We start from the raw sequence: 26,451 nt of genomic DNA, 5'->3' as shown, positions 1-26,451 counted from the left end.
GAAACCCAAAGAGCAGTCACTATGAATTGGAAATAAACTCAGTGGCAATGGTTTTATTTATTTCTTTTTAGAGTGACTAGAATCTGTTTTTAGCACATCACTGCGTCACTGCTTGACAGTCAACCTGCTTTTGCTTGAGTTTTCCATCATATGGAGGCAGCAAGCACAATTCACTGTTGGATAGCTGTGACCATTGTAAATATTTTTTCTTACATTAAGTAAAAATCTATGTCCTCATAACATCTACCATCTGGTAGAATAAGATCTCTGTCAGCTTTCCCTTTAGTCTTTTCCTTTTCAAGTTAAACGTATCTCGTTTCCTCAATAGGTTTGAAAATGTATGGTTTTTAAACTCTCACTGCTCTCTCACCTTTCCACTTTCCGATTATAATCAACATTGCCTCTTAATCACCTTCTCCCCAGTGCTGACACTGTACTTCAACTTACATTACTAGGCTCAAGGGCTTCCACTATTCAGGCAAGAACACAGGGTGGAAGTATTTTATTTTTCCTTCTGGAGCTAGGGGTTTGGAAGGGTATGTATTCCTAAATAACTGAGTTAGGCACTCAGAAGGTATTTTCTCATTGAAATCTGGGACGAGTGCTTGAAGCAGTATTATATTGAAGCTTTAGGCATAATTTGGTTAATATGGAATTTATCATGCTGGTTTAAAAACTATTTTAATGGGAAAAATGTATTCTTACTCCAAGCACACTTACAAAGGAGCTATTAGAGGACAATTTAATTGGTAAATAGAAACCTGCTTGTATATTTGAAAAAAAATGAGAAAACTGTATGATGTAACTATGTAAAGAGAAAGGTGAAAATGAGTCTCCATCATGTGAAACAGCCATTATGTTAAAGAGAAATAATAAAGGAAATGGGTAGGATTTAAACAAAAGAGAAACTTGAAAGTGAGAATGATTTTGCCTTATTTAGCTATCACAGAACACAGACTTAACCAACCAGAATTTACCCTAGAATTTCAGCCTCATTCAAACACAATAAGAGTCTGTCCCAATTCTGTGAACAAATTATATGGTTCTAATATTCCACTGTTGAAAGAACTTTGAAAAATATGCTCCAAATTTACTTCTATATTATTCCAAACTTAAAAATATAACATCTTTTAAAAGCAAATTTCTGAGCACTGAGTTTTTCAACCATGGATTGAACAAAAATGATTACTCTTTTCATTTGTACCTCTGAGAACTCAAAATAGTACATAGAAATGTTACCTTCAGTATCTTCAAATTGTTCTTCAAATTCTAGTTTCTAGTCACATATTATAACAATTTAAAACTTTTTTTGAGGGGAAATGTCTAGAGGAACTCTAATTTTATATTGTTTGGTTCAGAAATCAACCTCAGAAGCAGTATCAGTACTGTACTTTGGAAGGCTAACTTATCATTAGAGAAAAGTTCGTAACTGAATTCTTTATCCAGGCACTTACCTGCTAAACTACCAAGAGTAAGCATTCTGCGGCCCACTCTCTCAACAAGCCAGACTCCCACAAGTGTGAAAATGAAATTTGTGAAGGCTGTAACAGAAGCCAGCCATATTGCAAGTCTATCATCTTCAACACCAGACATCTGCAGGATAGTTGCACTGTAGTACCTGTGAATCAAAGAGTAAAACAATTGCTGCTGATAGCTATTCAATGAAACAGAGATATCTAGGTAGGAAAATATACTCAGTCACTTGAAATAACCATGAACTGTGATAGTAAACATGGGAATTCACAGAGGACATTAAAGGACAGGGGCCTTGTCTTATTTTTCTTCATATTAATGTAGTGATATTGAATATCTGCAGACAGTCAATTAAAGTTTACAGATGTATTGTCTTTAACTAAAAACAAATTATAGGTTGAAAAATGAGCTATAATTTATGGTAAAAACTAGGTACATTTATAATTGTCATTCCTCAATAAACAAGCACTATATAGAGACTATGTTCAGTTGAAATTTAGTTTGAACCTTCTATAATCAAGAAAAGACACTCAGTAAATGGACTGGACTGAAAACTTCAACAGTGAAATAGACCCCAAAGTAGGAAAAGTGATAGCTGGTAGGTTCACTAAAACTATCAAAGATAAGAACATGGAATGATGGGAAGTCATCATACATTGTGAATTCATGAATTTAAAAGAAAAAAGTGATTCTCTAAATGTAAAAAGTGAAGTGTGATACAAGGATAGAAATCTGCTAAAACTAAGGCATCTCCTTACACAGGGAGTGAGAATGTGTCAGTATTTTATCTAGCACTGTGCAAAGAAGATAGTTGACATGATGGACATGGGAATGGCCTTTTGATTCCTAGAAAACCATATTCAGTGTGAAGTAAATCTCTATGCTTTAGTACAGTCTGCATAAAGGAACTGCAGACTCATTTTGTGCTAAATAAATTCACTAGCTCTTAAAAAACTATACTGCCAATTTGTTGATGCACAATGGGACATACATCTGGCACAGTAAAGGATAATAGGTTTCTCACAAGATATTTCTTCTCTGATGGAAATATCAGTAATTGTATTGCTGATTAATTTTAAATTAACCTTAAAACAAAGAAAGCAGAAGACTCTTGGTGAATCAACTATGAAATAATTTAAATAGGTAGAATTTAAATCCTGAAGACACACTCTGAAGCATGGCTTTGCCAGCTTTCTAAGCCATTCTAAAACAACGAGGTAGTTTTATCCATAATCTGATATCGGACATCCCGAGCAGTATGTTGAACCATGCTGGATATTTCTATGGTTAAACCTACAGTTTCTGGATATTTATCAACATTTTCACAGTATTTCAGAAATAAATATGTTTTCAATACTTTATCTTTGATTCATCCATGGCTTCTGTCTACTATTTTTCAAATAAATAATGGCTTTTCTTATGTAAAATGCTAATACCAACACAGATTCATTCATCACAGTAATAAATACTTTCCTTTTTTTTACTGGCAAACCAAACTTACAAATTACTATGCAGCATGAAGATGTGTTTTCCTGATCACACTAAAAATTATGCCAACCATTTTAAGACTTTGAATTCTGACAGCTGTTGCAAAAAGAGAAATTCCCAGTGGAATTACTCCCATCATCATGAAAATTGTGAATGCTTTGCAGTCAAGAGTGTAAAGTGATAATAAAAATAATGAAAACAATAAATTCCATTTGAATAGTGCTTTACAGTTTCCAAGCATCACTGTATACATTATTGCATCTGATTTTCATACAGACCTGTGCGACAAGGTCAAACCTACATGTAATCACTGGGAAACGAACATAAATACCAAATCTAAGAAGGCCAAAAACAGTAGAAATACTGAGGGAAAATTCAAATGCATAAAGTCTAAAGAATTTAGTACTTGCCATGCTATTAAATTTTGGTTTCTTCTCAAAGCTTTAAGAAAAAATAAGAAATACATTGCCCAAAATAATTCTTTCAAATACAGTTATGAAAAAAAATTAAAAAGAACAGAGAGGCATTTTGATGTTTTTATTTTTGCACAACAAAATCATAAAATTGCAAGTGTTAAATCAGGGGAAAGCAAGAGGAGTCATATCAAACAAAATAAGCTGTTCAGTCTCTGAATTTTATATAAAATGAAAAATCTTCTGTAAGTTACCAAAAAAACCCTTCTGCAGTACTTGATTTTTAGAGACAGATTACAAACAAAGGATGGCCTGGGGATGAGAAACCTACATTCTAATGGCATCTCTTTGGCATGTTGGCAGAGACAGACAGCATAAACTTTGTTCATTTAATATCTATCGAGACCTACTTTATGTTTATGAGTTACTAAAGTCCAACGGATATGTTATCAGACCCTCAAGAAGTTCACAGTTTAATATAGGAGAATAAAATGGAAAGACGTAATTTTAATGCCGTGTAATGGTCCATAAGAGGAACTCAAGTTAAAATATAGTATAAAGGACAGAGCAAATAATCTTACTTCATATGGAAGCCTCTTTTACCCCCCACCCCCCAAAAATCTAATGCTTAAGCTGAGCCTCAAAGAATTCATAGGGGTTTGCCAGCAAATAGGAAGATTTGGAAGGACATATGAGATGAAGGAAATGACATACATAAAGATGAAAATACAAAACAGTATGTGGGGTTCACATAGCTTACACATCTTACCATGGCTGGAAGACAGGGTGCATGTAAGAGAGCAGTGTGACATAAGGCTACGGCAGATGCTTCTGTGTGAAGGCCCTTGACTGCCATACTAACCATTTGGGCTTTATTCATTAGGCAATGGGAAAATGATTACATGATTTTTAAAGATAAATAACACAATTAAATCTGTTCTATGAAAAGATGACTCTGATGATAGCCAAATGGTTGGACTGGAAGCAGACTGAACTGAAGGTGCATTGTTTTGAAACATATTTCAAGTCATTACACTGAAAACAGGCAACTACATTACATCTGTATCAATAGAATACAGCAAGAACAGGGGCTAAAATTCAAGAACTGTAATTTTCACCCATACTAAATCTTTCCCCTGGTAGATTGGCTTGAATTTCATCTTCTTTTTCCTTTATCTCTGATCGCCATTGAGTCAATTGTGACTCAGAGGGACCCCCATTGTGTTTCTAAGACTGTAAATCTTTATGGAAGCAGACTGCCTCATCTACCTTCCAGGGAGCAGCTGGTGGGTTTAGAACCATCAATCTTTTGGTTAGCAGCTGAATGCCTTAACCACTACACCACCAGGGTTCCTTTTTCCTTTATCTAGCACTGGTAAGTGTAACAGTTTCTATTGTTGTATATCAAATTTCCATAAGTTTGTAGTGAAGTGATATCAAACAAAATAAGCTGGTCAGCCTATCAATTTCATTTGAAAATAAAAAACGTGCTGTAAGTATGAAAAAAAAAAAAAAACTTTCCTAGTTTCTGATCATTAAAGGAAGTTAAGACAACACAAATTTATTATCTTACAGTTCTGTAGGTTCCAAGTCTGACTCTGGTCTCACTGGGCTAAAAATCAAGGTATCAGCAGGGCTGTGTTCCTTTCTGGAGGCTTGAGGAAAAGATCTGATTTCCTGCCTTTTCTCTCTCCTAGAGACCACTTACATTCACTTGCTCATAGCTCCTTTTTTCCACCACCAAAGCCAGAATCAATGAGTCAAGTCCTTCTCATGGTGCATCACCCTGGCCTCTTCCTGTGCCTCCTTCTTCATGTTAGGACCTCTGTGATTACATTTAATGGGCTCTGGTGGTGTAGTGGCTAAAACATTTGGTTACTAACCAAAAGGTCAATGGTTCAAACACACTCATTGCTCCTTGGGAGGAAGATGAGGCAAGGCTGGCGGTTCAAACCTACCCGCAACTCCTTGGAAAGAAGGCTGGACAATCTATTTTCATAGTGACACCGCCTCAGTAACCCAAGGTGAGGTCACTATGAGTTGGGTCCGACTTGATGGCACACAACAACTTCGGTAAAGATTTACAGCCTTGAAAATCCAATGGAGGTCACTATGAATTGGAATTGACTTGATGGCAGTGGGCTTGGGTGATTACAATGGGTCCACTGGGATAATCCAGGATAATCTCCATATTTTAAAGCAAACTGATCAGCAAACTTAATTCCATGTGCTTGCTTTATTTCCCACGACATGTAATGTAATATTCACAGATTCTGGGGATTAGAACATGGACATCTTTATTGTTCTCAGTTGCTACTGAGTCAACTCCAACTCATGGCAACTTTATGTAGAACAGAAGGAAATACTGCCTTGTTCTGTGCCATCTTGGGGGTTCATTATTCTAATTATCAGAGTAAAAGTGTTAATAAACAGTAAAATAAGCAAAAGGCCGACAGTTACAGAAGGTGAAAGAATGAAAGAAGGACATTTCCTTAAAGGGCAATCAGTTTGAGAAAATTTCAGGCAATAATTATATTTTCTTCATAAGGCAGGGTATGACACATTTAGGTCAGAACAGTTCACCAACTTAGTTTTTAAAAGTGAAATCATGGAGTTTGTGAAAAAATATATTTAAGTTACATTTTAAAATGTATCAGTGTTTAAAATGTTTCAATGTTTTCATAAATGCTATCAGTCAACTATTTATGTAATAGGTTATCACTGTACTTTTAATCTTCTAAGCCTTTATGCAGTAACTTAAATTTTCAAGGCAATGAGTATTCATTTAAAAGTTGTACAAAGCATAAGAGGGCCTTCTTCATAAAAGATCAATATGAACAACTGAAAAAGGCCTTCTTTCCTTTTTGGACTCAAAGCAGGAATGCTTTCTCTTTTCAAAGTCATTTTATAATTTCTATCAAACAAACTGTCGTTGTCTTCAAAGATTCCCTGGACATCTTTGGTCTTCTCACACGTATTATCTCCTTCCTCAGAGTGAGGCTGAAAGGCCTGAGGGCAGTGTGTTTTCACAGAAGCCCGGCTTGCAACTCCCTGTAGATGTCTGAGAGCAAAAAGGGCCAGAACTGTACGTGCAGTGCTATCTTAGAGATTATGTGAGACCCTGCTTCCATCCTTCAATTTAAAATATAAATAAAGCAAAATAGCTCTAGAAGTATGTGGGTTTTGGTAATGCAAACTTATTCTAATTATGACTTCTAAGTAGTAATAAAGAATAAACAAACTTAGTAAATTATATAGGGAGCTCTGGTAGCATGTGCCTAAGGCACTTGACTGCTAACCAGAAGGCTGGTGGTTCAAACCCACCAACCACTCCTCAGAAGGAAGATGGGGCAATCTACTTCCATAGTGATACTGCCTCGGAAACCCAAGGAGGGGTCGCTATGAGTCGGGTACGACTCAATGGCACATAACAACAACAACAACAGTAAATTATATACACTTAGTAAAATGCATATGAAGTTCCTAAGTGAAGAAAGGATTTCCTTGGAATTTCTAAGAGTTTTTTTTTTTTTTTTTTCCTTTTTCTTTTTAAGCTTCTCAAGGCCACAGCCTGTCTTTTTTCTCTTCTATTACCAGTATAAGGAGCCCAAATGATGCAGTGTTTGTTGTCATTATGTGCCATCGAGTTGGACCTGACTCATAGTGACCCCTCCTTGGGTTTTTGAGGCAGTATCACTACGGGAGTTGATTGCCCAACCTTCCTTCTGAAGAGAGGCTGGTAGGTTTGAACCACCAACCTTCTGGTTAGCAGTCAAGTACCTTAGGCACTATGCTACCAGAGCTCCTCCAGTGTTTAAGTGTTTGGTTGTTAATTGAAAGGTCAGTGCTTTGAACCCACCAGCTGCCTCCATGGGAGAAAGATGTGGCAGTCCATTGCTGTAATGATTACAGGCTAGGAAACCTCAGAGGGCAGGTCTGCTCTCTCCTCTAAGATTGTTATGAGTAGGGATAGACTCAATGGGCAAGGGATTTGGTTTTGTTTTTTGGTATTGCCAGTATTCAGAGTTAACAGGAAGAAGTGAGTATTCAATATTTGCTTGGAATTAAGAGTATCTATAACAAAAGCACATGATAGAATAGCTAAAAAAAAAAATAAAAACTGATAAGAGAGAGTAAGAGAGGTAGAAGATGGAGTTAATTATATGAACACTTTACTTAGATAATCACAAATTAGCTCTAAAATTCCTAGCAGCCAAGGGAAAATAGTAAATAAGTACAACTGTTTGACAAAACAAATCAGTTCACAATAAAGGGAAACTTTTTACTGCATGAAACACTAAGACTAATTTCATGAATGAAAGGGACATAGAAGTACTCTTCCCAACATATGGGCAGCTCATCTAAGTAAGATAAATTAACTGCTGCAATTTAATCAAGATGACCTTGATTCATGTAGTGTGAATTCTTCCATACACAATAGCATTATGGGGCATGTTCATACTTAGGATGTAGGGAGCACAGCTGATGAGTTATATGGCATGAAAGATTTCCATTATCTACGTCATGTTGTTTGGCTCTTTTTGGTTCTTAGCATTATAAATATTTATTTTGTTTTTCATGTTAAAGTTCATTGACTACAAAATGTAAAATGCTATTTGAATAAAAAATGTTTATTTAACTAAAAAAATTATAGTTTCCTCTTGGAATGGTGTTTATAAGGCCAAAACCTGGATACCTGAAAAATACATCAGTAGCTCTGGTAGCTCAGTGCCTAAGGCACTTGACTGCTAACCAGAAGGTTGGTGGTTCAAACCCACCAGCCACTCCTCGGAAGGAAGATGGGGCAATCTACTTCCGTAGTGATACCGCCTCATAAACCCAAGGAGGGGTCGCTATGAGTCGGGTCCGACTCGACAGCATGTAACAACAACAGCTTTAAGAGAAGAATGTTTTACTCAAAACTCAAAAATCTTAAAAACAAAATCAAACTCTTCTAATATATTTTCATATATTATGTACATTGAGAAATTCTCTTTGTATTTCATTAAATATAAGACATAAAGCCAAAAAAATAAAAGTTAGTGAAGTTGAAATTAGGATTTCATGTTTGTCACGTGTGTTGAGCTAGCATATGATCATTTCACAATACTCTTAAAATGATCAAGCAAAGATCCAATAATCACAAACTAAGAAAGCATAATTATCAATTAATTTATTACAAAAACAATTTTCATAATATAATTTCATTAATCTTTTGGGAAAAACAAAGGAAAAATATACTAAAGGAACTTATAAGGAATTTCTACAGATTCCTGTTGCTTCCAGTATGACCTGCATTTTTTTTTTTTTTTTTTAACTTTTTATTGTGATTTGAGTGAAAGTTTACAGGGCAAATTTATTTTCCATTCAATAGTCCACACACATTTTATTTCATGACATTAACTGAATTCTGCATAATGTACCAGCTCTCTCTCCACTTCCTCCCTGTGGTTACCTTTCTCTAGTCCTTTCTTTTTGGGCATCTAGTGTACCCTCTCCATGCCTTTCTTGTCCTTAGTGATACTGTTTTGGTTACCTGCTTTTGATATACTGCCTTTCCCTTCACTCAAATCATTATGTATCTTTTACCTCACACTAACTCACTGCTGTTGACTGGGATTCGACTCATAGCAACCCCTCCTTGGGTTTCCGAGGCGGTATCTCTACTGAAGGAGATTGCCCAGTCTTCCTTCTGAGGAGTGGCTGGTGAGTTTGAACCACCAGCCTTCTGGTTAGCAGTCAAATGCCTTAGGCACTATGCCACCACCTAGCCAGCACTACTCCCTCCCTTCCCTTTCCCTACTTTTTCCCTCCTCCTTCTTTCTCCCCTTCTATCTCTTGTAACAAAGAAAGTTTCCTTCTGTATGTAAATCTCTCCTTGACTTTTTATAATAATGGACTCATAGTATTTGTCCTTCTAATGAGTGACTTATTTCACTCAGGATAATGACCTTTTTTTAAAATATCATTTTCTATTAAAAAGAAGCATAATTTAAGCAAAATTTAGTCACGTGCCTAAGGCATCTGACTACTAACTAGAAGGCTGGCAGCTCAAACCCACCAGCCACTCTTCAGAAGGAAGACTGGGCAATCTACTTCCATAGAGATACTGCCTCAGAAACCCAAGGAGGGGTCGCTATGAGTCCGGACTGACTCGACAGCAGTGAGTGAGTAATTACCTAAATTTAGTAAAATATCTTGCATCACATATTTTCAAAGACTTAGGAACAATTATGGGAGATTGCAAACTAGGGTCAAAATCATTTCTCTCCTTGGTACTAACTTCCATGAAGTCACCCCTGACTCATATGAGTACATGGAAGGAAAATGCCAGATCCTGCATCATCCATTTGATCAGTTGCAGATTGGGCCTGCTGTGATCTATAGGTTTTCACTGGCTGATATTTGGAAGAAGATGGTGATGTTGATTGAAAATCAATCAACACTTTAACATTTGCTGCTGGGATTATTAATTTTTCTTTCTCCCTAGTCTGACTTAGTTTGGAAGTGCCCCTGAAACTTGTTAAGTACCATAGCAACACTCAAGCCTCCACTGGCACAATGGTGATGGCTGTGAATAAGGTACATTGGCTGGGAACTGAATCAGCGTCTGTGGCATGGAATGTGATAATTCTACCACTAAAACACCAATGCCCCCTTAAGCAGACTGGATCTCCTAAATTAGTAATTCTTAAAAGGATCATCTGGAGGGCCTGTTAAAACATACTGATTGACCCCACCTCAGAGATTTAGTAAGTCTAGGACCAGGAATCTGTATTTCCAATAAACTCCCAGGTGACGTTGATGCTGCTTTAAAAACCACTTCCTCTAACCATTATTATAAACATTTTCTTTTCATCATTCTCAAATCTCCTGGCTTACTCCAACTCTGGTTCAATCAAATTATTCTCCTACTCTGTGTTTCTACCTACCAGCTGAAAGGGGCTGGAGAAAAACATAAAACAAGTAGACTTCACTTGAAATTCCCTAAGATGTTAACTCTCCATTATCTAAAAGATTTACAACTTCTTTCTACCTTACACCGTTTTAATCAATCCAGCCTCAGATAAAATCTTGCCTAATTTTTGCTGAGAAAGTGAGTCTTCAGGTAGGTATTCCCTCATCTCACCACCATCAAATCTACCCAATTAATTTTAGGTTATTTCATGGAAAATCAATCAACACTTAACATTTACTACTGGAATTATTAATTCTTCCTTCTTTTGCTTTTGCCCCAGCAATTTATCTGTACCTCTCTTACAACATGCATCACTCTCCCTCTGGTATTCTTAGTTACTTAAACATGCATTGTATTTCCTCTGGTAAACTCCAAAAAGAAATGTCTGTGTGTGACCTGGGGTCCCCAGGTGGTGCAAATGGTTAGTGCAATAGGAATCTTGAAGGTGCCTCACAAGAAAGGCCTGAAGATCCATTTCCAAAAAATCAACCACTGAAAACCCTACAGAGCACAGTTCCACTCTGACACATGAAGGCACCACAAGTTGGAAGTGACTTGACTGAAACTGGTTTTTAACCTGTGATTCATTGTTTTAACTGCCAAAGCAGGCTTATGGCTAGTAATTTCTAGACACTTATTAAGTGTTTGTTTAAGTGAATGAATAAATGCTATTGCCTTCTACCACCTCTTTTTCTTTTTTTTTGACCATGCGTATTTATTTATTGGGATATAGTTCCATAATACTTGCCATTTTATCTTGTATAATTCAGTTTTGGTATATTTATAATTTTCATTTCTTAAAATAATTTTAATAATTAATATTCATAATAAAAGATTCAAACAGTCTAGAGGTTTTAAAGAAATAAAAATGTCCACTGGAGTAGGGAGAGAAGGAAAATATTTAAATGTATCCTGGATTTGTTTATCACATACAGCAAAACACAAAGCCAAGGAATTGACTGTCGTAAAGAAGTTTATTATACTCACAGTTCCTTGGAACAAGCCATAACTGAAGGAGTAGGTTTATACATGGCAAGTAGGTGGGTTAGCTAGGTGTCAAAGGCTTCCTGGGGACTGGAAATTATGAATAATTCCATAGACTCAGTTATACAGGGGTTGTCCCCAGGTATTGAGTACCTGGCCCCGGGGCAATTAGAGCAGCTGCACTGTGGTAGGGGACTGACCTGCCTTTAGCTAGGGCCTCAAAACTGTGTCAAGACAGCATTATAAGACAAAATTATATTACACAAGGATAGGAGGTTGTAAAGGAGCCTTGGAGGCGTGCAACAGTTAAGTGCAAGGCTGGTAAGAGAAAAGCTGGTACTCTGAACCCAACCAGCAGCTCCACTGGGGAAAAGAGCTGGCAATTTGCTCCAGTAAAGACTACAGTCTAGGAAACCCTAGAGGGCAGTTCTGTTCTGTCACAGGAGCTTTCTATCACTCAGAATCAACTCAATGGTACTGAACAAGAACAGTATCAGATGGTTGTATCGTAAATGTCTTCGTTTTTACACTCTATTGCCATCTTTTTCCTGACTCAGTTACATTCCCTTCTACCTCACTAACATTGGGCAATCTACCTCCGTAGAAATACCGTCTCGGAAACCCAAGGAGTAGTCGCTATGAGTCGGAAACAACTCCACAGCACTGAGTTTGATTCTTTCGGTTTAGCCAGTCTTGAGCACGCAGTTTCCCTTGTGGCTGGATAGAGTACAGTAAATAAATAGCCGACTTCACATAACTTGCAAGCTTTTTACTCAAACAATGACAGAGACTGGTTTTTTCTTCCATCATTTTTTGTCCCCCAGTTCCAAATTGTGCCTATCTTACACTTTATTAAAGCAAACGAGGCAAAAAGGCAATGGCCTATTTAAAACTCTCTCAGGAGAGAATAGCCTGAGTGTAAAAAAGGGCAGGTCATGGCATTTATCTTTATAAAAAACACTGCTCCTGGCACTAACTATCAAAAGGGAATAAAACAGCATTTTATTTTAAACTCTAATGGCCTAAAAGACTTATTTGTAAGCAAAAGTTTGCAAGAACTTTTATTCCATATAAAAGCAACAATTCAGAGCATGGTTATGTATGCAAAAATGTGATTATGTAAAGATATGTGGTTTTATGCACAGTATTTATATAACACTGACTCTCTATGGAATCAGAGACTGGGAAAATAGATCAAGAGCATTCAGAATCAAGTGAAAAAAAGCAAAGTACAGAATTACGCAAAGGGTAGAATTTCAACTATTTGAATAATCACCGAAAAATAAAACAAATACACCAAAATTGCAAGATGGCTATTTCTAGGTGAAGAAGTTTAAGTAACTTTTCTTTTTTTCTACCTTTTCAATTTTATATAAGCATACATTATTTAAAGTTTTGTTTAAACTATCAAATTTTTGTAGATTAGCACATGTTATACATTATATTCAGACACAAGACACAATGAGCCTCTAATTCTGTGAACCAAATCCAATATTATTTTTGGTAAAGCAAATATGAAGGAATAATCATGATATATAGGGATGTTTCCTTGGAGGATGATAGCTGCTTGTAACTTATTTTCTTCCTTTGCCAAACTTAGTATTTTCTTAAGTGAAATAACCTGTATTTATTTTATCTTGCAGGAGCTCTGGTAGCTAGTACCTAAAGGATTTGACTGCTAACCAGAACGCTGGCGATTTAAATCCACCAACTACTCTTCGGAAGGAAGACAGAGCGAGCTACTTCCGTAGTGATACTGACAAGGAGGGGTCACTATGAGTCGGATCTGACTCAAGGGCACTGAATTTGGTTTATTATATCTTGGTTTCCAAAACACTACAAATCAGACAGATTAAATTCCTAAGCTTATCTATAAACCAAACTAAACCAAACTCACTGACACTGAGTTGATTCCAACTCATAGCGACCCCACTGGGTTTCAATCTTTACCGAAGTATATTGCCCAGTCTTCCTTCTGCAGAGTAGTTGGTGAGTCTGAACTACCAACCTTCTGGTTAGCAGTCAAATACCTTACGCAAATATTTAGATATGTTAATAGTAATCTATGCTTTAATGAAAATAAGTATATAATGGCTAAGTGTTTCAATTAAACTACACTTATTTGGGCCCCACTGTATGCCAGGCATGTTGTAAGGCACCTAACAACAACATGTGTCAGGCACAGTGGGAAATACTAAGACAACATTTGGGGACTGTTTGAAGAGGACAGGAGCTCCTATTCCAGTGAGAGAGGCTGCCATACAAACAAAAACTATACACCAATGGGTCAAGTTCTACAAGAGCAGTAAGGATAAAGTGTTATTGGAGTATGAAGGCAGTAGCTAACTCCACAAAACAGTCCATACAGCTAATTAGTAATCCTGATTAACCACATCACCCTTTCTTAGGTTCTAGGGTTGAAAAAGTGCAAAGAGGCAAGGAATTTAGGATGCTAGACATTACAGGGATTAAAAAGGGAGTAATGTTAAGGATTTGAGATACTACACATAGGTAATAATCAAAATGAAAAATACCTATCTGGTTCACTGATAAACTTTTGTGGTGGACACAGATGGAAGTCACAGCCAGGAAGGAAATTCTAAATTTTAATTTCACAGAGATGGCAGCAATCTGAACGGTGAATATATCTAAGTGTGCCTTTGATGGAGGGGCTCCATGATAAAATGTAATGGGAATCCACTGGAGCTGATGAGGCCAAAGGACTGAATAAGGAACGAGCAAGGGTCAACAGCACTGTTCAGTTTCCAAAGAGTAAGAAAACACACAAACTGACCTCACGTGAAATTCCCTACTGCTCACCCCCCAACTCTCAAAAAGATGATCACCTCTTGATGAAAGGAATGTGTTTGTAGAAAAAGTGAGGATGGAGGACACAGAAGAATGTAAGACTGTGTAGAAGGTACTTAAGTAGTTGAATCTAACCGGTCATCCAACATGCAAAAAGTGAAGTGATAATTCCTGTACCAAGTATACTTTACATTTGGGACACATATTTTCTCTATCTCCTGTAATACAGTAGATGGTATGGTATGACTTAACTATTCTAGGAATCCAAAATAATATATATGAGCTTAGATTATTATTACAATAAACTTTAAACGAGAAGAAAGATTAACCTTTGTTCTTGTTAGGTGTCATCAAGTCGTCTCCAACTCATAGCGACCTTATGTACAACACAACAAAACACTGCCCGGTCCTGTGCCATCCTCATGATCCTTGCTATACCTGAGCCCATTGTTGCAGCCACTGTGTCAATCCATCTTGTTGAGGGCCTTTCCATTTTTTGTTGACCCTCCACTTCGCCAAGCATCGTATCATTTTCCAGAGAATGGTCCCTTCTGATAACATGACCAAAGCAGGTGAGACGAAGTCTGGCCATTCTCACTTCAAAAGAGCATTCTGGCTGCACTTGTTCCAGGACAGATTTGTTAGTTCTTTTAGCAGTCCATGGTACTTTCTGTACCCTTCACCAACACCACAACTCAAAAACATCAACTCTTCTTCGGTCTTTCTTATTCACTGTCCAGCTTTCACATTCATATGAGGTGACTGAAAATACCATGGCTTGGGTTAGGTGCACCTTAGTCTTCAAGGAGATATCTTTGCTCTTCAGCTCTTGAAAGATTTGCTCAAAGCGATACATCTTCTGATGTCTTGACTGCTGCTTCCATTGGTGTTAATTGTAGAACTAAGTAATATGAAGTCTTTGACAACTTCAACTTTTTCTCATTTATCATGATGCTGCTTATTGGTCCAGTTGTGAGGATTTTTGTTTTCTGTATACTGAAGTGTAATCCATACTGCAGCCTATAGTCTTCAATCTTCATCAGTAAGCACTTCAAGTCATCCTCACTTTCAGCAAGCAAAGTTATGTCATCTGTGTATTGCTGGCTGTTAATGAGTCTTCCTTCAATTCTGTGCCACGTTCTTCTTCATATAGTCCAGCTTATCACATTATTTCCTCAGCATACAGATTGAATAAACATGGTGAAAGGATACAACCCTGACACACTCCCTTCCTGATTATAAACCATGCAGTATCCCCTTGTTCTGTTCAAATGACAGCCTTCTGGTCTATGTACAGGTTCTTCATGAGCACAATTAAGTGTTCTGGAATTCCCATTCTTCTCAAGGTTATCCATAATTTGTAATGATCCATAGAATTGAATGCTTTTGCATAGTCAATAAAACACAAGTAAACATTTTTCTGGTATTCTTTGCTTTCAGCCAAGATCCATCTGACATCGTCAATGACGTCCTTCATTCCACGTCCTCTTCTGAATCCAGCTTGCATTTCTGGAAGCTCTCTGTTAATATACTGCTGCAACCATTTTTGAATTATCTTCAGTAAGATTTTACTTGCATGTGATATTAATTATATTGCTGGATAATTTTCACATTCTGTGGGATCACCTTTCTTTGGAATGGGTATAAATATGGATCTCTTCCAGTCAGTTGGCCAGGTAGCTGCCTTCCAAATCTCTTGGCATAGCTGAATAAGTGTCTCCAGCGGTGCATCCGTTTATTGAAACATTTCAGTAGGTATTCCATCAATTCCTTCAATTGGCAAAGCCTTGTTCTTTGCCAATTCCTTCAGTACAGCTTTAACTTCTTCCTTCAATACCATTGGTTCTTGATCATCTGTTACCTCCTGAAATGGATGAACATCAACCAATTATTTTTGGTACAATGACTCTGTGTATTCCTTCTATCTTCTTTTGATGTTTCCTGCTTCATTCAATATATTGCCCACAGAATCGTTCAGTATCACAATTTGAGCTTGAATTTTTTTTCAGTTCTTTCAGCTTGAGAAATACGAAGCGTATTCTTCCCTTTTGGTTTTCTAATTTCACATCTTTGCACATTTCATTATAATAATTGACTCTGTCTTCTTAAGTTTTTCTTTGAAATCTTCTGTTTAGCTCTTTTGTCATTTCTTCCATTTGCTTTAGCTATTCTCCATTCAAAGGCAAGTTTCAGAGTATCTTAGGACATCCTTTTTGGTGTTTGTTTTCCCTTTCCTGTCTTTTTAATGACCTTTTGCTTTTTTTCATGGATGTTGTTTTTGATGTCATACCACAATTCTTCTGGTTTGTGGTCACTGGCATTCAATGCATCAAATTTATTCCTTAGATGATCTCCTAATTCAGGAGGGATATAATCAAGATCACATTTTGGCTCTTGTGGGTTTCTTTTCATTGTCTTCAGCTTTAATTTGAACTTGCATATGAGCAGTTGATGGTCTGTTCCACAATCAGCTCCTGGCCTTGTTTTGGCTGAAGATATTGAACTTCACCATCACCTCTTGCCACAGATATAGTCAATCTAATTCATCTGCACTCCATTTGGTGAAGTCCATGTTTGTGTTGTTGAAAAGATATTTGTGATGAGGAAGTCATTGGTCTTGCAAAATTCTATCATGTGTTCTCCAGCATTATTTCTATCACCAAGACCATATTTTCCAACCACTGGTGATTCTTCTTTGTTTCCAAATTTTGCATTCCAATCACTTGTGATAATTAAAACATCTTGACCGCATGTTTGGTAAATTTCAGACTTCAGAAGTTGGTAAAAATCTTCAATTTCCTTATCTTTGGCTTTGGTAGTTGGTGTGTAAATTTGAGTAACAGTAGCATTAACTGGTCTTCCTTGTAGGTATATGCATATTATCCTATCACTGACAGCACTATACTTCAGGATAGATCTTATAACATTCTTTGTGATGATGAATGCCACCCCATTCCTCTTCAATTTGTCGTTCCTGGCATAGTAGATCATATGGTCATCTGATTCAAAATGGCCCAAATCAGTCCATTTCAGCTCACTAATTCCTAGGATATCCACCTTTATGCGTTCCATTTCATTTTTGATAACTTCCAATTTTCCTAAATTTATACTTCGTACATTCTATGTTCTGATTATTAATGGATGTTTGTAGCTGTTTCTTCTCATCTTGAGATATGCCACACCAGCAAATGCAGGTTCCAAAAGCTTTACTCTATCCACATCACCAAGCTTGATTCTACTCTGAGGAGGCAGCTCTTCCCCAGTCGTACTATGAGTGCCCTCCAACCTGAGGGGCTCATCCATTGGCAGTATACCAGACAATGTTTTACAGCTATTCACAAAGTTTTCCAGTAATATACTGGACAGTGTTTCATTGGTATTCTTAATGTTTTCATTGGCCAATTCTCTGAGAAGTAGATGGCCCCTTCCTTCTTCTGTGTATGTCTGAGTCTGGAAGCTCTGCTGAAACCTGTCCACCATGGGTATCCCTGCTGGCATTTTTAACACCAGTGACACTGCCTCCAGCCTCACAGTAACACACAAGCCACCACAGTATAACAAAAAGACACGTTTAACCTTAATGCATACTATATGTGATCTTATAGATCACAAGGCACCCAGAGAAAATTTCTTTCTGGTTTTACTTAGTACTAAGGAATTCTCATGATTCTTTGTAGTAAGATGATTTGTTTCTGTCTTAGAGCTACTGTGAATCATGTAACAAAACATGTCTCCTTTTTTTTGTATTGGCTGCTAAAACACTTAGATCAATGTGGTCCTCAAAGCCCACTGTGAATAAGAATCATCTGGAGAGACTGTTACAAATCCAAGATTTCCAACTATCCATTCCTTTTGTCCCACCCCCATGAAAAATTCTAAATTCATTTCAAGATTCTAAAGTTGACAGTTTTGAGGGACTGTTCAGAGAGGTCAGGAGCTCTCACTATGAAAAACATAGGTTTTGTGACCCAGTTGATACAGACACCACCCTATGGCAAGTTTCTCTTGTAGAAACCTCAATACTGTCTTCAGTTTATCTTTCCTGACTTTGTCCTAATTTCTAAATCACTAAGTTTTAAATCTATTTTAATTATTGTCTTTCTATATGTTTAATTAAACCCTCTTAAACTCTTAGGAATAAAGAGGGGTTGATGTGAATAAAGACTTTGAATAAACGTGTAAATCTTATTTTTCCTTTTTCAAATATCAGGGAAAGGCAGTTCATCAATATTTTAACAGCAGAGAAGCTAGTTGAGCAGTAACAGCCCTGGGCAAAGAGACTGCACACTGACACTCCACTGTATTGTTAAATAGTAAATTAAGATAGAAACCTGATGCAGGCTCACTGACAGCACCATGCCTTTTGATGCTCAAATGGGAAGTCCTAAAAACTGTACTAGGTTCATTTCAGCTGCATGCATGCAGCAATAGGAAACCTTGTTCAATTATCAGCACAATTGTGGGGGCTTTCACAGGTGACATAAAAATTCTACCATTGTAGACACATAAAGTATGACCTGAAGAAGAAAAGTAATGATCAGTCAGTCAGCAAACACTTTGAGGGACTATTACATGAAACTTGGAGATCTACTTCTGAAAATTAGCCAATGAAAATCTTACAGATCACAACAGAATACTGTCTGTTATCGTGTTAGAAGATGAGCTCCCTAGGCTGGAAGGCAATAAACAATAGCAGCAATAATGGACTCAAATATGTCCACAATCGTAAAGATGGCATAATGTTTTGTTTTCATATACATCAAGTCGAAGTTGACTTGATGGCAACTGATAATAACACTACATGAAAGACAAGTAATTATAATTCTTAGATACAACAGTAAGGCACTGAATGGTGTAGTTAATCATGAACAACCAGGAGAACTAGACTAATACTTATGAGTTAAATGTTTTTGTGTGCTTAGATTGACTGTATTGTTTCTCTTAATTCTTTCCTTTTTTGTTGTTGTTTTGTGCCATTGAGTCCCTTCCTACTCATAGTGACCCTATCTGAACAGAATGAAACAATACTGGAGACTGCACCATCCTTAAAATCATCACTATGCTTGAGTCCATCATTGAAGCCACTGTATAAAATCATCTCATTGAGGGGTGCCTCTTTCTTAGCTGACCTTTTATTTTACCAAGCATGATATTCTTTTCCAGGGCCTGGTCCCTTCTGATGACATGAACAAAGTATGTGAGATGAAGTCTGGCCATTCTCACTTTTAGGAACATTCCAGCTGTACTTCTTCCAAGACGGATTTGTTCGTTCTTCTGGCAGTCCGTGGTATTTTCAGTATTTTTCACCACCACCACAATTCAAATGCATCAATTCTTTTGCAGTCTTCATTATTCACTGTCCAGTTTTCACATACATATATGGCAACTGAAAAATACCATGGGTTGGTGTTCAAAGTGACATCTTTGCTCTTTAAAGAGCACTTTAAAGAGATTTTTTTTGTAGCAGATTTTCCCAGTGCAATACATAATCTGATTTCTTGACTGTTGCTTCCATAGGCATTGATTGTGGATCTAAGTAAAATGAAATCCCTAACAATGTCAATCTTATCTTCATGTACTGAGATTTTGCTTATTGGTCCAGTTGTGAGAATTTTACTTTTCTTTATCTTGAGGTTATAATCCATATTGAAGGCTGTAGTCTTTAATCTTCACCAGTAAGTACTTCAAGTCATCTTCATTTTCAGCGAGCAAGGTTGTGTCATCTACATATCTCAGGTTGTTCATGAGTCTTCCTCCAATCTTGATGCACCATTTCTTCATACAGTCCAGATTCTCAGACTGAATAAATATGGTGAAAGGATACAACCCTGATGCATACCTTTCCTGATTTTAAACCATGCAGAATCCCCTTGTTCTGGTCAAATGATCTATGTACAGGTTCCTCATGAGCACAAGCAAGTGTTCTGGAATTCCCATTCTTTGCAATGTTATTCATAATTTGTTATGCTCCAAACAGTCAAATGCCTTTGCATAATCAATAAAACACAGGGAAACATATTTCTGGTATTCTTTGCTTTCAGACAAGATCCATCTGACATCAGCAATGATATACCTTGTTCCACACCCTCTTCTGAATCTGGTTTGAATTTCTGGCATCTGTCAATATATTGCTGCAACCATTTTTGAATTATCTTCAGCAAAATTTTACTTGAGTATGATATAAATGATATGATTCAATAATTTCTGCATTATGTTGGATCACTTTTCTTTGGAATAGGCACAAATCTACATCTATTCCAGCTGGTTGGCTAGGTAGCTGTCTTCCAAATATCTTGGCATGAACAACTGAGCACTTCCTGTGATGCATTCATTTGCTGAAACATCTCAATGGGTATTCCATCAATTCCTGGAGCCTTGTTTTCCATCAATGCATTCAGTGCAGTTTGGACTTTTTCCTTCAATACCACTGGTTCTTGATCATATGCTACTTCCTGAAATGGTTGAAAGTTGACCAATTCTTTTTTGTACAGTGGTGCTGTATTCCTTCCATCTTCTTTTGATGTTTCCTCATCGTTCAATGAATGATGAAGAATTCTACCCACAGAATTCTTCAATATCAAAACTTGAGGCTTGAATTTTTTCTTCAGTTGTTTTAGCTGGAGAAGTGTTAAGCTTGTTCTTCCTCTTTGATTTTCCAACTCTAGGTCTTTGCAGATTTCATTTTAATACTTTACTCTGGCCCCGTGAGCTGCCCTTCAAAATACTCCTTTTAGTTCTTTTTACTTCCTAATTTCTTCCATTCATCTGTCTTCCATTCTTTCACTCATCTGTCAGTTTATTGTAATGTTGTGGCTTGCATGTTGCTGGAAGGTATGCCACTAGCACTTTAAATATTAGCAGTGTTACCCACGGTGGACAGTTTTCAGCAGAGCTTCCAGACTAAGGCAGAAGTTGGTAAAACTCTTTGGCTTCTTCATCTTGGGTTTAGTGGTTGGTGTGTAAATTTGAGTAATAGTCATATTAACTGGTCTTCCTTGTAGGCATGTGGATATTATCCCATCACTAACAGCACTGTACTTTGGGATAGATATTGAAATGTTCTTTTGGATGATGAATGTGATGACATTCCTCTTTGTTATTCTTGGTAAGACCATATGACTGTTCAATTGAAAACAGCCAATAGCAGTCCATATCAGCTCACTAGTGCCTAGGGTATCGATCTTCATGTGATCCATTTCATTGCTGACCACTTCCAATTTTCTTATATCCATACATCGTATGTCCCAGGATCTGATTATGAATGAGTTTGTGCCTGTTATGTCTCATTTTGAATCATGCCACATTAGCAAATGAAGGTCCCCCCAAAATTTTACTCCATCCATTTCATTACAGTCAACTCTATGTTGAGAAGGCATCTCTTTCTCAGTTGTATTACGAGTGCCTTCCAACCTGAGGGGCTCATCTTCTGGCACTCTATCTTACAATGTTTCACTGTTATTCATAAGGTTTTCTGGCACTATGTGAGACAGTGTTCCACTGCTATTTATAAGGTTTTCAGTGGCCAATTTTTTAAGAAGTGGACCACCTGTCCTCCTTCCTAGTCTGTCTTAGTCTGGAGGCTTCTCTGAAACCTATCCACCATCAGTAACCCTGCTGGTGTCTGAAATAATGTTGGCATAGCTTCCACTATCACTGTAACACACAGCCACCACAGAATAACAAACTGACAGACAAGTGGTGGCTACTTTCCTTTAGGTGCATAGAATTAGTCTTAATAAAGTCCCTTTCACTTTCTGTTCCTTGTGGAAAAAAACAAAACAAAACACAACAAAAAACTACTCTATGAGAAAATACAGAGTAGAAAAATTATAATGGTTAACATTTACTGGACTCTTTCTAAGAGTTCATGATTTTAAATTTCAGAGTTGGTACTCATGACAAAAATCATGGCCTGATAAACTAGGAAAAGAAAGAAAATCTATTGAACACTTATTATGTATCAGTCTAAGGATCCCCTTGTAATCTGCATATATCATATCATTTAATCATCACATACATCCAATGGAAATGCAAACTTGATAACAGGCCATGGTAGGAATTTTATGAGTCGGGGCCAGACTCGATGGCACATAACAACAACAACAACAACAATTAACATAAAAGTGCTACATTCCATTCTCATACATAATCAAGATCCCAAAGGGACTATTTTAACTTTTACTCATTTTATTCATTCTATAGACTGTTGTTGTTGTTATGTGCCGACAGACCCAACCCCTCCTTGGATTTCCGAGGCAGTATCACTATGGAAGTAGATTGTCCAACCTTCCTTCCGAGGAGTGGCTGGTGGGTTTGAACCGACAGCCTTCTGGTTAGCAGTTAAGTGCCTTAGGCACTATGCTACCAGAGCGCCTATTCTACACACTAGGCAAAACAAATCCTTATGCATACTTACCACTTTACTTTTATACTGCATAAAAAGTATCTTCATTTCTTATAGCTGAAGTCTTTTGTCTACCTTAGTGCTTTTGCTGTTACTTAAGTTATTAACAGAGATATTCATAGAAATAAAAACCATAAAAGCACTTAGTTAGAAAGATACCTCCAGAGGTGGGCAGATGGACAGCCAGGCAGCTTGTGAGAATGGCTATCCCAGATGTATGCTGCCCCTTAAGGGAGATACAAAGCACCAGCCAGTCCCAAAGCCTCACAGTTAATTAAACTCTCCAGTCCACTGAGAGCTCTGAGTTAAAGGAATGGATTAAAATAAACATAAAGAGCCCATTTGCAAGGGAATGTAAATAAGAAAAAGGGCATCTTCACAAATGGTGTAAGAAAAAGGAGAAATAAAAGCCTTTTCCTGCAATTATGATGCTAGTGAGGAAAGGAATCACTAAATTTTCAAAACTGTTTCTGGGGTGGAAAAGGGATTGCTTCCTACATTGGAGAAATTGTCTTGCTGGGAGTGGGGCTGCTTTAGAAACTTGAGGATAGGCTCCTGAGGGTCTGCTGTTGGGAACCAACCTGCATGTCAACAGGCACCAAGACAAAGACTTAACATTAAATCCCTTGGACAGAAAAAAAAATGAAGTTGAAATCAGCAACATATTCGTAAAAAGGGCTTATGAAAATAACACTGTATATTATACAAAAATGTGTAATGCATGCGCTATTCATGTAAAAATATGGAATACATATACATGGATAATGAAAAGTTATCTCTGGGAGGTTGGATTAACAATTTTAATTTATTGCATCATTAAAATATTTTTGAAATAAATTTAATTCCATATCTAATTTTAAAAATATTAAATGCTACTATGAGAATGATGGAACCTAAATAACTAGGAAATCTCCCTAAATTTGAAATGTACTTTTTTAGATTCAATTTTGAAGATGTAAGTAAGATGATCTGTGGGAAACTGCCCACTCCCCAACCCCATTCAGATTGGTAAGCACCACCTACGCTTTGTGATTATCATGTCATTCTATCCTTGCACTGTATGATGACTACTTTTTTACTTTGCTGTCTTCCTCAGTGAACTCTCAGCTTGTTGAGGAAAGGCACTCTATTTTATTTTACTCATTACTGCATATCCATGTTCTTTCACAGAGCTTGGTTCATAACTAAATGCAGGAGTTAAAAACTAAACATTTGACACCACAAGGGCAAAGAAGATAGTAGATTTATAGCTTATAAGAAAGTCTATCGACACCTTTAATATATTTACTCAACTCTATTGCCCTTCAGTTCATGAATTCAAGCAGTCATGAAAGCACATTGTTTCAAGAATTCTTTAGTGAAGATTAAGACAGGAACTTGGAAATAATGGATATAATTTTCAGCAGGCATAGTGCTTTATTGCCAACATATCCTTAAGATAAGCATTATTTTGCAATTTTACATATTAGAAACCAGCCACTAGGAACTTACCTTGAGTTACTGATAAAGATGTGCTCACCTTTAGGACTAAACCACACTGCTGCTTAAATTAATATAGGCTCAACATTTATCTATGTGACCTTTTCCATACATTCAGCTGAGAACATCTGCCTTCTATAATATGAAATTAGTATTTTTCTCATAAGTGCTTTGGTCATGACATATCATAATTTGGCTACGATTCTGTTTAGTTTTTGTAAGTTTGTAAATAGCTTAGGATAATAAATCTTACCTTGGGAAATATGTTTACTTGAATAATAAATATGGGGTTTTGGTTAGCTTAATCAAATTTGCTAAGTCATATATTAATTCTATTCTCTTGCAGAGAAGAAGGTATCTACTAGGTAAATTCTGGCCTCAATAGTTTGCACATCACCGGAGAGCACAGACTCTATTGCAGGTAACATTTCCAGCTCTGTTTCACATAGTATACTGTTTACATTATGAATAATAAAAAGAGAGCCTGAGATGGAAGAAGACCACGGTTCCATATCTGTAATTAATAAGGTTGTCTCTTGCTCTTGTTTATCTCATTAATCTGCTTACCTTGAATCAGGTTGTCAAGGCCACCTTTCCTCACCCTTTCTCTTGTTCTAGTCACAGGGACAGATGAGTTGACTCGGGCGTATCTTTATTTCACCCTGAGGAGACCCATGGAGCTGTCTGGCCCAGCCCTGAGACCTGCTGTTGGCTGTCAGGATGTAAGGGATCACTGTGTAAATGCTGTACTGCTTATGATTTTGTCACCATGACTTGATCTGCACAATTGTTGAGTTTTAAACAAACTTTGGTCAAGTGGAAGAATTATTTATTTATTAACTACTGTGATCTTAAAATGCATACCTATTTTTTATTTTCCATGCTTTATTTTTTCCTGACAAATTGAGTGAATGAGGCAATAAAGGTATTTCTTTGACAGTTTTTTATGAATTTGTTTTTCATTTTAATCCCTAGAACCAGCAATTAATAGATATAAATAGCTGCCTGGCCAATCAATATAGACCTAGTCAATTTTCTTTTAAACAAACTCATGTTATCAAACTGGTGACAAAAATAAACCTTCTATAACAGAGGGGATAAAACTTTCTCTCTAAAATACAGACATAAGATAAAAAGAAAGTAGTGAAATTAGCAAAGTCATAGTCTATCTCCTGCCTTTATTCATAAACCAAAATTTATAGAACATCATCGTTAGCAAAGAAAAAGTGAATGTAAATCCTGACATTAATATTAATAATTTATAAAACCAGGTATCAACACTATGAGAGACAGACTAGAAATTGAGAACTAACAAGGAAATTGCAGATTGTGATTTCCATTTTACTGCTCAATCTGGGACATATGTTCCGAGTGGAACCACAGTCACTGCGCTATTTACATCTCTCATGATTATATCTTCTTTCTCAGCACGAACAAATTAAATGTGCAAATTGGGCAACTGTATAGAATATTTAACAAGCCCTTCATCTTTGATAATTACCTTGGGTATAAATTGAAAAATAGAAGAAGGAAAAACAGGAAAAGAAATGGAGAGGAAAAAAGAAAGTGTTATGATACAAGACAGAAAAAGAGAACTATTTTTAAATTAAAAATGTGTCCTCTTTTTCCCTTGGCCAGTGTGTATTTATTCCAATGTTCTGCTCATACTGCTTGTAATAAATTAAATAGTGGTACCTTCCTACTACACACCATGTGTGGTAGTTAAGGTATGTGTCATCTTGGCTGGGCCCGGTTAAGTGGCTGGGCAGCTGGTGGTAGTTATCCCCCATGATGAGACTGGCAATCAACTCCATGGTGGAATTCTGCCATGAGCAGCTGAGTAGCTGCCTCTGGGATGTGGTCTGCTTCCTATATATAAGGAGAAGCTTTGGGAATCATCTGCAGCTTTTGGCACTCTTGAATCCTGCATGGGGCCCAGTCATTATGCAGCCTGCCATGTTGTCTACCAGTCTTGGGACTGTTAACGGGACTTCAATCAATGGCCTGCCATGTGGTTTGGTTAATAATGGGAGTACGTCATTTTATTTGTTGACCTTGGGTTTCTCAGCCTCAGCAGCCAGAAGCTGCCTGAGTGAAGAAAAGCCTCCAGCTTCAGTGGGCCAGGAACACGAGGCAGAACTGAAGCCCAAGGTCAAGGGGTTTTCACCCAGCCCCTAGACCTGGCACTGTGAACTTGGACTTCTAGCCTTCAAAACTGTAAGAGAGTAAACTCCTGTTTGGTAAAGCCATCCCATTTGTAGTATATTCCTGTTAGAATAGCAGTAGGTAACCAAAACACCATGGAAGCTCTTGTAAAGTGTACATAAAATACAATCACAATTGAGAAGAAATATTCTTTTCCTAGCCAAAATGTAATCTAGAAAAAGATGTCTAAAGTAGATTTAACATTTCGGAGGTAGAGTTTGTTAGCACTTTTTTTTTTT

The 26,451-nt window shown here is 37.0% G+C and overlaps 1 protein-coding gene across 1 annotated transcript in view; it reads right to left on the bottom strand.

Annotated features, from left to right (window-relative positions):
• Window positions 1–26,451, bottom strand: part of SLC2A13 (solute carrier family 2 member 13) — a 590,531-nt gene that overhangs the window by 164,650 nt on the left and 399,430 nt on the right. The window contains 1 exon segment of the mRNA XM_042781288.1: window positions 1,455–1,618. Within this exon segment, the coding sequence (XP_042637222.1) occupies window positions 1,455–1,618 (164 nt within the window).

Source organism: Orycteropus afer, unplaced genomic scaffold (assembly GCF_000298275.1).
Source record: "Orycteropus afer afer isolate SDZICR_OR568_19922 unplaced genomic scaffold, OryAfe1.0 scaffold00100, whole genome shotgun sequence".
NCBI lineage: Eukaryota > Metazoa > Chordata > Mammalia > Tubulidentata > Orycteropodidae > Orycteropus > Orycteropus afer.
This window is presented reverse-complemented; position numbering and strand designations above follow the sequence as displayed.